This window comes from Plodia interpunctella, chromosome 14 (assembly GCF_027563975.2).
Source record: "Plodia interpunctella isolate USDA-ARS_2022_Savannah chromosome 14, ilPloInte3.2, whole genome shotgun sequence".
Lineage (NCBI taxonomy): Eukaryota > Metazoa > Arthropoda > Insecta > Lepidoptera > Pyralidae > Plodia > Plodia interpunctella.
Window position 1 is genome coordinate 2,888,043 of NC_071307.1, and position 11,938 is coordinate 2,899,980.

The 11,938-nt window shown below is 34.3% G+C and overlaps 2 protein-coding genes across 2 annotated transcripts; one reads left to right on the plus strand and one right to left on the minus strand.

Annotated features, from left to right (window-relative positions):
• The first annotated feature begins 589 nt into the window (after positions 1–589).
• On the plus strand, positions 590–2,949 carry LOC128675604 (uncharacterized protein). The gene is made up of 4 exons (XM_053755116.2): positions 590–828; positions 1,574–1,726; positions 2,080–2,169; positions 2,655–2,949. The coding sequence occupies exons 1-4, from the start codon at positions 705–707 to the stop codon at positions 2,810–2,812; spliced, it is 525 nt and encodes a 174-aa protein (XP_053611091.1). The 5' UTR covers positions 590–704; the 3' UTR covers positions 2,813–2,949.
• Positions 2,950–3,248: 299 nt separating this feature from the next.
• Positions 3,249–11,604, minus strand: Arpc2 (Actin-related protein 2/3 complex, subunit 2). The gene is made up of 8 exons (XM_053755113.2): positions 11,350–11,604; positions 10,789–10,882; positions 10,396–10,495; positions 8,767–8,953; positions 6,903–7,038; positions 6,353–6,437; positions 5,425–5,632; positions 3,249–5,206 (listed from the first exon to the last, which is right to left on the minus strand). Exons 1-8 carry the CDS (start codon positions 11,421–11,423, stop codon positions 5,179–5,181), a joined length of 912 nt encoding a protein of 303 aa, XP_053611088.1. The 5' UTR covers positions 11,424–11,604; the 3' UTR covers positions 3,249–5,178.
• Between the last annotated feature and the right edge of the window lie 334 nt (positions 11,605–11,938).

Below are 11,938 nucleotides of genomic sequence, written 5' to 3' on the forward strand. Positions count from 1 at the left end.
CTTGACTCTAACGTACTAACGTAAATAATGCTGATAGAATTAAATGAGTTAAAACCATGTTTAAATCACAATTATCTCCGTAACACATTTAATAATAATAATTTCCTATTTATTTTAGTCATTTATTTAAAATTTAAATGTATAAAAACGAAAGTTAAAATAATTGACAGGAAGATATTGATTGATAATATTATTATATTATATTAAACAATACACACTGATCCCTAAAAATTATGTATGTATTTTATATAATTAATTGGTGTAATATAAAATATTTTTATAGCGTTTTGTTTTATGCTATTTTATTACATTCAGATTTTTTAAGTTTCTTAAATGGTAACCCTGAATGCTGCAAAGAAAGTGGCGGCAGATTTAAAATATATTTCCATTCAATATTTTCATCGGAATGATTTATGTACCTACCTACCTATTTCTATGAAATTTTAAAATCAAGCGTACCTGCTACTTGTGTACAAATTATAAAATATGAATACGTGGTTTTAAAGCTTTTCATAAAAAACCTAAGTCTTTGTAGGATGCAAATGAAATGGTAACAAGTACTGGATATTACAATTAGGGAGTGCCAAGGGATGATAGCATATTGAGGTGTGGCAAACAGCCACTCCAACAAATTGGATTTATTAGCTTTCAATAACTGCACGATATCGGCAGACGTTACAACTTTTGGTTTTACTACACAACAAATGGATTCTGTAATGGATGTTATAAAAAATTCAGAAGAGCCTGAATGGCTTGAAAAACAAGTTATAGGGGGATTGCGTCTTTGGCAACTTGTATTTCTTTGTTTGGCTGCCGCTGCGACTTTGAGTGAGTACACATCTGGTTTATATAAGTCTTTGAATGTGGTCTTTAGCCGCTATCTGTCGCGCTTGTTATGCCTAAAGCCCTACATATACGAGTTACTCTGCTGCAACCGACCATATTTTTGTCTATTTCGTAGTCTTATTATTATCATGCTAAAAAGTAATAGTTGCCCAGTTGTTGATATTTGATGTAAACTATACCTTGGAAGATTCTTTTATCTTATAGGTACCAAAAAAATTACCTACTTGGTACGGGACGCAACTATTAACTGTACTAAGTAGGCACTGGAATGTATTACCTAATCTGTGACTGAACCAACCACGAACCAACAAATCCCTAGCCGCAACATTAGGTATATTTTAGGTACTAATATTATAAGTGAGAAATGTTGTAAATTTTGTAACTAAAATAAAGTTTGAATAGTATAAGAGTTACGAATTAAGATTTCGATGACATTTTTTACTCTATAGTGTGAATAACCTGCGAGATCAAATAGATTACTGCGCGCGGGGCAACGGGCAACAGATAATGCTAATCCTAAAAAATATTAAAAATTCGAAAGTAAGTTTGTTTTTACCTCTTCAGGCTCTACCTACTCAACCAATCGTCTTGAAATTTTCCATATGTTTGAAGTATGGAGGAGGACATAGGGTACTTTCATTCCGGAAAAATAACTGTTCCCTTGAGAAAATTACGCGTTCGAAGCCGCGGGCAAAAGCTAGTATTTAATATTTGATGCCACTTGTAGTTGTGATGGTGTGTTGCTGCTTCCGGTTCCGCATCCCGCGCACGAAGCAGCAGATAGAGGCGGACTACAAGCGGCGCCAGATCGCATCCAAGTTTAGGCAGCAGCTGGAGACCATACAGGACACCAAGATGGACGCCATGTCCTTGAAAGACGGTAGTTTCAGTACTATGCATGAAATTATAAATACTTGGCATAAAACATAACTGATTGATTTACAAGTCGCAGGAGGAACTTTGTCAAAGTGATTTTTTTGAAGATGGAACCTCAACATTTTAAGTTATTTGTATTTTCTTATTTTCTCTTCTGGAACAAAGAACAAACGTTAGTTGTATGCAGTTTGACAAAGACAAGACTTAGTAGACAATAAAATAATCATAAGATGACACAAAATTAGATTATAATAATTGCTATCTGCAGCGCTAGATACTAGATAAGATAATGCGTTGCGTATTCATACAGTTTATGGTCGCATTGCGATTTTGAGATAGGATCTTTGTGCATGCAAGCCTTGGACTTGCTCCACGAGAAGACCAAAGCAGAAATGGACGCAGAGAAGCAGGGCTCGCAGCCAAGCTCCATCACATCTCCGCAACAAAGTAAGTGCTTCCCAGATCCATATTCATTCATTAGGAATAAGAGCCTCTTAAGGTAGGTATACGCGCGTAGCAAATTATTTTATACTAGCTTTTACCTGCGGCTTCGCCCGCGTTAATTTTCTGGAATGAAAGGTTTGTAATTACACCCTATGTCCTTTTCCATACTTCAAACTACATGTATGCAAAATTTCAAGAATATTGGTGGAGTAGATAATGCCCGAAGAGGTAACAAACTTTCGCATTTCTTATATCAGTTAGGATGGCCCAACGCAGACCATGCCCAGCTAAGTTACTAGAAGTATTGTAGGTATCTGTGCCCACATTATAGTAAATTAAAATAAAGTAAAACAAAAACTAATAGAAAAAAAACGAAAGATTTTTTACAATACATTACTCATATAGGATTCTGAAAATTGTTTTTTCTGTTTGCTTTTTTTTATACTTAAGTGAACATTGTCCTTTATGAAAGTTATTCACATGTACAGGTTCATTCGACGCGTCGTTCCAGCCCGAGGGCGGTCAGAAGCCCGAGCCGCAGGTGTCGCGTCAGTTCGCGCGGTTCGCGGGCAGAGTCGCCACAATCACCAAGCTGGGACAGCCCAAGACTCCTACTTCTCCGAATCCGTCCAATAAGGAGTTTTAACTTTGTTGATATGACTAGACGTTGCCCGGGGCTTCGCTCTCATGGAAATTTTGAGATAAAATATGGCCTATAGCAATCATGGATAGTATACCTAATGGTAAAATGATTTTTGAAATAGGTTCGGTAGTTTCGGAGATTGCCCGCCTCAAACATACAAACTCACAAACGCATACCTCTTTATAATAATAGTATAGATAACATAACTCTATAAACCCAACTAAAACATGTGGTAACTTGAGTACTGCAGCAGATCATGGTACTGTTTACTACATTAACATAACCAGTTAGTCTTGACATACATACAAATACGGTAAAAAAATGTGATTTGAATCCCAATGTATATTATTTTAGTCTGTGCAGTACTTAGATAAGAAGACTACTAAATGCGTAGAAAGCTGATAAAATTGTGATACATATCTGAAAATAAAAACTATTATTGCAGTAAGATGTTTTCTTTAATCTAGAAAATAAAAATACAGTATAAACGGATTTTAAAAATTATAAGAATAATTACATATTCACAAATAACCATCGTAGTCTGGCTGCTGTTTACATAATTTTGTGTTAAAATTAAAACTGACAGTAAAAACAATGATCCAATTGTAAGCAATACCTTAAAGCAACGTTAACTTACATTTTATAATACATAAATAATACATCTTGCAAATAAAATTTCATAAGATTCAAGTTAGCTACAAAATTTTATTAAATTGTTAAATTGTTTCTACATGCTCTCCATTCTCATACATTCGTATGGATCTGTCAATAACTGTCCTGTTACACATTATGACTTAGCATATTATATTATTTTTTTTAGAATACCCACTGAATTCCAGACAAATTGTTTAGACAGCCGACATTTCAGTCCATTCCACTCAATTACATTTTCAAGTTCGCCCAAAACAATCAACTTATTTTCTATATCTTTGCAATTGGCTTCTTGAATGTTCCAAGTCTATTGGTATATTTTTTTAAAATGATTATACTATATCAATTCTGACGGCTCCTTGGTGTTGCGAACTCATTGTGCAATTAATTTTGCTGTAATGTTTTTTACAAAAAAGATTGTGTCTGTGTTTGCAGCAGGACGACACTAACTATAAAAACAAATTACAACCACAAAAATATTTTGCTAAAAACAGAGCCTATTCTCTCCAATCAAATTAAATGCAAGTTGGCATTCGAATAATGAAGTCGAATTGCACAAAAACAAGATACATAATAGTATCAATGACTAAACTAGCGACTCTATCAACCGAGCTCCGATCAACCGAGCGAACTCAATGACGATCGTAAATAAGGCCATTCTATGTTATCGAGTCCCTCTTGACTGTGGAAGAATCTATTAAAAAATATTATACATTTTCACTTATACTTTATAAATGAATCGGACCTACCTAAAACGAAAAGTGCAACTTTTATTAAAATTAATTATTGTTCATATATTGCATAACATTTTAAACTAAATAGAACTGTTTTAAATATTAGTAAGGAATAATTCGTACATTGTTTGTGCTTGATACCTGTTACAAGTATTTCAAGATATACATTTTTACAAGTTTGTAAACCGAAACAATATGTATATAGGCTAGATTTTATAATACATTACCCTACGTGAGGATTGGTAATAGCAATTACTTACTTCAACAAAATTACGTAAGCTAGGAGGAAAGTTCGCGCTCGCGGACACCGCGCCGCTGTCGATGGTTCTACTTCAGTATGCGTAGTGCGAGTTTTCATTTTTCTTTTTACATCAAATTAGGATGCAGTATTTACGTAACAATGTGTCTAGTTGTCTGCGTTTGACTGAGAAGTTTAATCTATCGCTGTCGAATTCCAAACTCGCATTAAGCACTCAGGTGTACTAGTTAGGAACCCGAGCCGCAGTGTCTATAAATAGAACTCTCATTATAATAAAGCATATTTTTTTGTAACCAATAAATTCTACGGCAACATTATTTAGACTTTACACTATGCTGAAGAGTTTACAATAAATATTATGAATACAATGTGCACATTTCGCCATCCAATCACAATCACAAAACAAATCATCGGCAGTAGATTGAGCGTAAACATTTGGCAATCAGGGTCGAATGGCGCGAGATCACTATGGATAAGTACTTTGTGACGTCCAGTGAAACTGAAAGGTTTAATTAATAATAAATAGCACTTGGTAATTACGACAAATGAAATACGCACATTGTGGGTGCCCGTTGGTACGAGTCCACTGTAATAATATCTTAGTTCGCTCGCCTATGGTAGTTGTTCGAATAATAAATAGGTGGTATGACTTAGTTAGCGCTTCCGACGATGTTACCGGAGTGGCGTCGTCATGTTGCGGTCTATGAGCCGCCGCCTCGCAACACTCAATCTCGCCTTATAAACGTTCTTCCCCTGAAAAAAAAAATATTATTAATATGATATAAATAATTTATAGATAGATTAACCTAACATTCTCCTCACTATCCACATGTTTTCGATGTGGCAGTTCTATGTAAAGATTTTGGTCTACTATTCTAAGCTACAATGTGAACAAGACACATACATTTGTTGGGGTACCCCCGCACATAAATAATGGCACCAAAGGGTAACCTCATCGGTGTTTCACTCACGTGATAGTCTTCCGTTCGTTGGGCCTGGCGGCCTGCTGCGGGCGCGCGCGGTTGAGCACCTTGAGCAGGTCGCCGGCCTTGGCGCGCATGCGCGAGTGCACGTACACCTTGCTGCACTTGATGTGGTAGTGCAGGTAGTCGCGGAACATGTGCAGCAGGTCGATCGTGTTAGCGCGCGCCGCCTCGCACGTGTGCCGCGGGAACAACACTAAGAGAATAAATAAATACAGGTTGATTTTTTGATCACTGGGGACTTTTTGTCTATATGCTCAGTCCATGATACTGAACCACTTTTCCTACGGGAGTAACCCCGAAATCGCGGAGAATATGATCCATCCATTTTTCTCAGGTGTTTGACTTGTATGGAACAGCTGGCTTTTATTCGCGATGTCGGGGTTGCTCTCAAACGAAATGTATTATATCACCTGTATACATATACACAGATAAAATTAAGCAAAAAATAAGTTCGAGACTTGTGTTATGAGATATGAACATCTGAAACCCAGGTCAATATCAAGGTCAATATCAATTTAGAATATGACGTGAAAAAGTGCCTGTGAAGGCCTAATTTCTGAATAAATGATTTCATTTTGATATGAAAAAAATAATTTTGCATCTTGACCTGAATCACCGATCCAACCTGGTTTGGGATCAAACCTGAGACCTCCAGTGTAGCAGTCCGGCATGATAACCATTAGACTACTGACATGGACATTCATTATGTGAATGCATTTATACATTTTATAAACAGGCATGTACCTATTATTGTTAAATGTCATTTGACAGATTGCAGTGTATAAAAGCGATAAAAAAAACTAATTTATCATATCGTCAAGACTTTATACAAATAGGTCAACCTTATCGAAGTTTGGAAAACAGACATTGTCTAAGTCGATTATACATTTGGATTGAAAAATAAACTACTTACCAAATGTAACATAACTGATATTTTCCCCAACTTTCGCATCGGTGTCCATGAGTTCTAATGGCGGTTCCCTGTGCGAAAATAAAACCTGAAACAAAATAAAATTGGTTAAGCCTCATTTGAAATGTTTAATAGTGTAAAGAGCTAAATTTCGCGCATAAAACAGCCATCGAAAATAGAACAGAAATTTAAATTTGTCACACAGTTTTGAGCCAATCATAATTTTAGTCTACTTGGATCTAGTCTATCTTGGTCGATATGGACTTCTATTGGTGTCCCAATTTAATGCCATTTCATGAAAAATACACTCGAGTTTAATTCGAAGCAACGGACGTAAATACATCATGCAACAGCTATACAATTATATACAATTAGTAGGAATATTTCACCACTTATAAAATACCATATTGTAATCTAACAGATACTAACTGCTAGATAAATCTGCCTGAAGTTATTTGCCAGTTAGCACTATCCAAGACTTGTGAAACACAATTAAAGTAAGCGCTGAAAGGCAAGAATATTTGAATTCGGAAGCTCAATGGCAAGAGGTTACCTGTGGTGCGGTGTGCGAGGCTCTCCGACCCTCCTTCAGCTCCTGCATGAACACCTTGCCAATGACCACGTCGTCTTCATGTCGGAACACAGTCGAGAACACAACCGTCACGCGGTCCTCTTGCGCCTCTACGTATCTGCACGGACATACAATCTTTACTTTAACCTTTCGAGAGCAGAGGTCTTGCATCTTGAATGAAATCATGCAGCTACTTTTTGGAAACGATGATGGAGATTTGAATTGTTATTCTATTTATTTTGCCATTTGCAATTATTTAAATAGTAGGCTTTTCAAAATTAATTTATAATTTTATGATAAATTAATTTATGACTTATGACATTTTGACCATATAAAACAAATTGTACAAAGAATCTTTGTTATTGTATCAGGGCTTAGATACAAAAGTAGCATACCGGTTTTAATGCAAACAAAAGATCATTATCATTTTCTTATAAAATAATGTACTTGATTCAAACATTGCATGTAGGATGAAAACGCAATAAATTTAATAAAATATTTCGTAAAAAAAAAACATCAGAATCGGTAGCATACTCAACAATTGATGCATGGCTTGCTACACTTTCTAATTACATCATGATTGAATTAACGCTATACGAGTGAAGTCACGCATGCCTGACCTTATTTTTCAACATGATAAAACTATAAAAGTTAATTCTATGCAGTATTTAATGTTTGATAGTGTAAAATAATACAATGAATAAAAGCGTTTCATCTCAGCTCGCTTCAATAGCTAGTAGTCTACAGCTTTATGAACGATACCCTAAATTAAAATTTACGAATATTGGCGCGAAAAAGTGCCAGTGAACGTTTTATTACAGGCTTTGCTCCCTTAGAAATGTCGGAAAAATGATACTTGTACCAGTGGAAAGTTACATGTTTCCCTTGCACTAAATTTTATCGTAATCTGTTCAATACAATTTGCGTGATTGAGAAACAAACATCCAAACTTATAAATTAGTAGATAATATGAAGTAGGAAACAAAAATCAACTTAGTGACAAACATGGTGAATGCAAATATCACGACTTTAGCTACCTAATGAGGATTGAAATATTATCTATAGATTACGCCGAGAAAGCCAGTGACATGTAACACGAGTACCACGTACTAAGATGATGTAATAATGCTAGTGACATAATATGAGGAAACATGATCTATGTATTGCCTTTATAACTTTGGGAATTGGATTAAAATTCTTCACAATATTAATTACAAGTTTCAAATGTATGTAATGCGAATCCATTTACCGGTGTAAAATTCAATACGCAAAAGACTAGATAAAGATAAACTGCTGGTCGATTGTGTATCTGATCTAATGAATTGAAAGGGTAAACAAATAGTAAAGTTTGGATCAATATACAATAATGACAGAATGCTACACAATTTCAACTGTGTACAACAAATAGTTTAGAAATAAAGTAGCTGTGACATACGGAAGAACAGACCGGGTCAGTCTATTTTTCGTCAGTTGGTTACAGAACCCAAATTAAAATCAAATCATTTATTCAGAAATTAGACCTTCAAAGGTCAAATTTAATATTAAATAGTAATTTCTCACAAGCTACAAACTAGTGGCATTCGAAAGAAACTCATTGAACAGTGATAGGGACCAACCCTATCATATCAGAAGGGCTTAACATTATTGCTTCTTACAATTTTTTTTCTTCTAATAGTAAATAAAGTACTTAATGTACACAGTCAAACCCTGAAACTGTCTCAAGACAAAAGCGTTTTTTAATAGATTCTATGTTTCTCCATTTGACACTAAGGTTCCACAAGTCCCATATTTCGCTATTCAGTACGGATCTTAAAAATGACATCAAAAGAAGTGATTTTCCACTTACAGAGTTTCATCTTGTCTGTAGTTGATGACAGCCCGTTTGCGGCTGACGTCGCCGTCCTCCTGCAATCTAAAGTAACACTCGAACACGGACGCGAAGCAGTTCCGCTTCAGCAGGCCCACCTTCTTCACCACGTCCTCCCAGTCGTCAGGAATATTATCCAGGTCCAGGAGTATGGATACGTTGTAACCTAAAAATAATTATGTATAAACATTAGTATGCACTATACAGTTCATCATCACGGAATTTTACCACTTTACTACCTGCCGTGGATGTCGTAAGAGGCGATGATACAAACACCTAAACACATGGAATGGTTTTTATCCCATAAAGCCATGATAGCTGTTTGGCTACCATAAAATAGGTCAGTCATAAAATCAGAACCAAATGTTCAACTTTTGACGCGAGCTACAGGTGATAATGCCACAAAGAACATGGGAGGATTCCAGAGTAAAAGAGAAATTCTTATATAAACTACTTATACATAGCTTGAAAGGGCATTCATCATTGAAAATGGCATTAAGGGATATTTGAAGTGGCCATTTTAGGAAGTTCATCTTATCCTGGTTTTATTTGAACATTGGCCAGGAAACTTGTTAAAATATAACAAAAAAAAGACAATATGACATATTTTTTACTTAGTTTTAATATATCTGAAACAAAGTGTGCACTTTTATGGCAACAGCGCGCAGCAACTATATGGTAAACTATTTCAGATATGAATTAATTATGTTAGTTGACAGAGCTAACATAAGGATGTACTTTTTATGATTCATCGGTTAAGAGATGACTCAAATATAGGAAATAACAAAAGTATAAATAAAATGAAAATAATCCTGTTTTATGTAATACACCTTCGGCTTGCTTTATTTAATAATAATTTAAATTGAAATAATATAGGTGTCATATATAAAAAATTAATGAGATAATATTATAAAGAAAACTTTTTGACTGATTCATTTTTATTATTGTTATTATAGTCATAAGAAAAACACGAAATTAATTTAACTGTTTTAAACATCTTTTCATATTCTCCACCATGTATGTATTTTTGTATTTGATAAATCTCTCTGCAAGTACCAATTTTTATAACAATGCACAAAGAAGGAACAAAGCAGTAATAATAGCAACAAAATTTGTTATCTAATCATTTTCCAGCATATCAATGCTGATACACATAAAAATATTTGTGTCATATATTGATAAAGTAAACCTAAAATACAATTCAACATTTTGTAAATATGTGGCTCTTAGTCATTAACTTTTGTATCATATTCAAGGAAATTTCAATAATTCTATTATTAGCACACAATGATTGTCCCAGTAACAAGTTTATAGTTTAGTTAAGGCAACCTCTGATGTTAATGATGATGCTGATCATGCCAGAACAAAGATGGGATTATACCAAGCATTTTTACAATTCCGTCCCAAAGTCAATGGAAAATGCACCAGTGAACCAGATTTTTTAGGAAGGAATTGGTAAAAAAAACCATTTATGATTAGTTATTATGTTATATACTTTTTGACTTTCATTATTTATTCATATACTATTTTTAAATTATAGTTACACATTATTGAATAAATGGTTATGGCAATCTGTTTTGTATTTCCAATATTTGTTTATTATCTTACCAGACTCTGGTTCCGTAAGTAAAGGTCCATATACCCTTTTGAGAAGTTCATCAGCCCCATGTTCTTCTAACTGCTTGTAGAACTTTAGTGATATACTAACCTACAAGCAAAATATTAAAAATTATATGTTTTACAATAGTAAACCGAACTACAGTATAACATTAAGCAACTCAGATAAGAGCCTAATATTTTTCCCTAATATTTTTTAAATGCTAATTTAATTAAAAATTCCCTGTATATTTACTATAGAATTAATTTAAATTAAATACATAATACAAATAAATAATACAAAGCAGTGATGGATAGTTTAATCCAAACTCCAAATTGTGTTGTTACATCCATTCTTTTGCATTACTTTACCAAAATTATCAAAGCCGTGTGACTTTCACTTACCCTAACTTTGGTTTTATCTCCATTAACATTTGATATATGAAAGAGAACTCCATCAAAATCTGCTACAGTCACATCTATGGACTCAGGCTTTAAACTGTAATGAAATGTAGGACACCAATTTAAATAACAAAGACAGAATGCAGAGGGAGCCAAAAGGAAGTAACTATTATGCATTCATTGCAATGTTTATTGGTGTTGGAATCCAAAAACATTTTATTGGTCGTTTTCGCCGATTGCCGCCGCCAATAAACAAGTCATGACTCATCCACGTCGAGTTGGGCGCACCGTCGCCGCGTCATAGTGAACCAAACTTATGGGATACTATATCGTGATGGTATGAAATGCCTCATGAGGTCATTATTTAGATAATGCGGCGGCCAACGTGGGCCCACCCTAAGTATTTGACACTTATCAACTTGACTCCATAATAGGGGTTATAGCATGGGACTCTCCCACAGGAAATCTGCACATACAGCACTTTTACACTCAATTATCACAATAATTAGTCATTCTTGATAAACACTTCCTAAAAACAGAACTTTCTAAGCGTAACATACTCACCTCGCCAATGCATTTTTATATTTAACTGTTAGAGTTTCTTCTATAATTCTATTATTGATCTCGAGTAAGATCATTATTCTATAATTTATAACCTACAGTTTTTTCATAAAATCAACGCTTATAGCACCTTCATTTAATTAATTAATCGGAAATCTTTAACGATGACCGCCCGTATTGAGATATCCATAAACGATAGAGAAAACTTGAAAAGGAAGCTCCACTCCAAACGAATGAAATATCGGCCATGTCATGCATAGACAACATGATGACTTGATGCTGACAGATATGATGACAGCGGAAGATATTTTCAAGATATTTTAATTTTGATATTAATTATTAATTTTATTATTTATCAAAATATTTCGATACATTCTTTATATGATAAAGGATGCATATAAAAAGTTATTTCCAAAGTATCAAAAATCATAAAAAAGTGCAAGATATGTAAATCGGTACTTACCGATTTGATACATCACTATCTTTCATTCAAATAAAACAATAAATCATAGTCTATGTTCACATTGAATGATCACTGGCTGTATGATAGATCCCTTTGCCTTTCCATATGGTTATAACGAATGAAACAAAA

Excerpts from the sequence above, each read along its gene's own strand:
- LOC128675604 (XM_053755116.2), top strand. The coding sequence starts at position 705 with ATGGATTCTGTAATGGATGTTATAAAAAATTCAGAAGAGCCTGAATGG. Across the intron at positions 829-1,573 it reads GGCTGCCGCTGCGACTTTGA|TTGTGATGGTGTGTTGCTGC; the intron begins GTGAGTACACAT and ends TGCCACTTGTAG. Across the intron at positions 1,727-2,079 it reads CGCCATGTCCTTGAAAGACG|CCTTGGACTTGCTCCACGAG; the intron begins GTAGTTTCAGTA and ends TGTGCATGCAAG.
- Arpc2 (XM_053755113.2), bottom strand. The coding sequence starts at position 11,423 with ATGATCTTACTCGAGATCAATAATAGAATTATAGAAGAAACTCTAACA. Across the intron at positions 10,883-11,349 it reads TATAAAAATGCATTGGCGAG|TTTAAAGCCTGAGTCCATAG; the intron begins GTGAGTATGTTA and ends ATTTCATTACAG. Across the intron at positions 8,954-10,395 it reads ACTTACGGAACCAGAGTCTG|GTTACAACGTATCCATACTC; the intron begins GTAAGATAATAA and ends AATTATTTTTAG.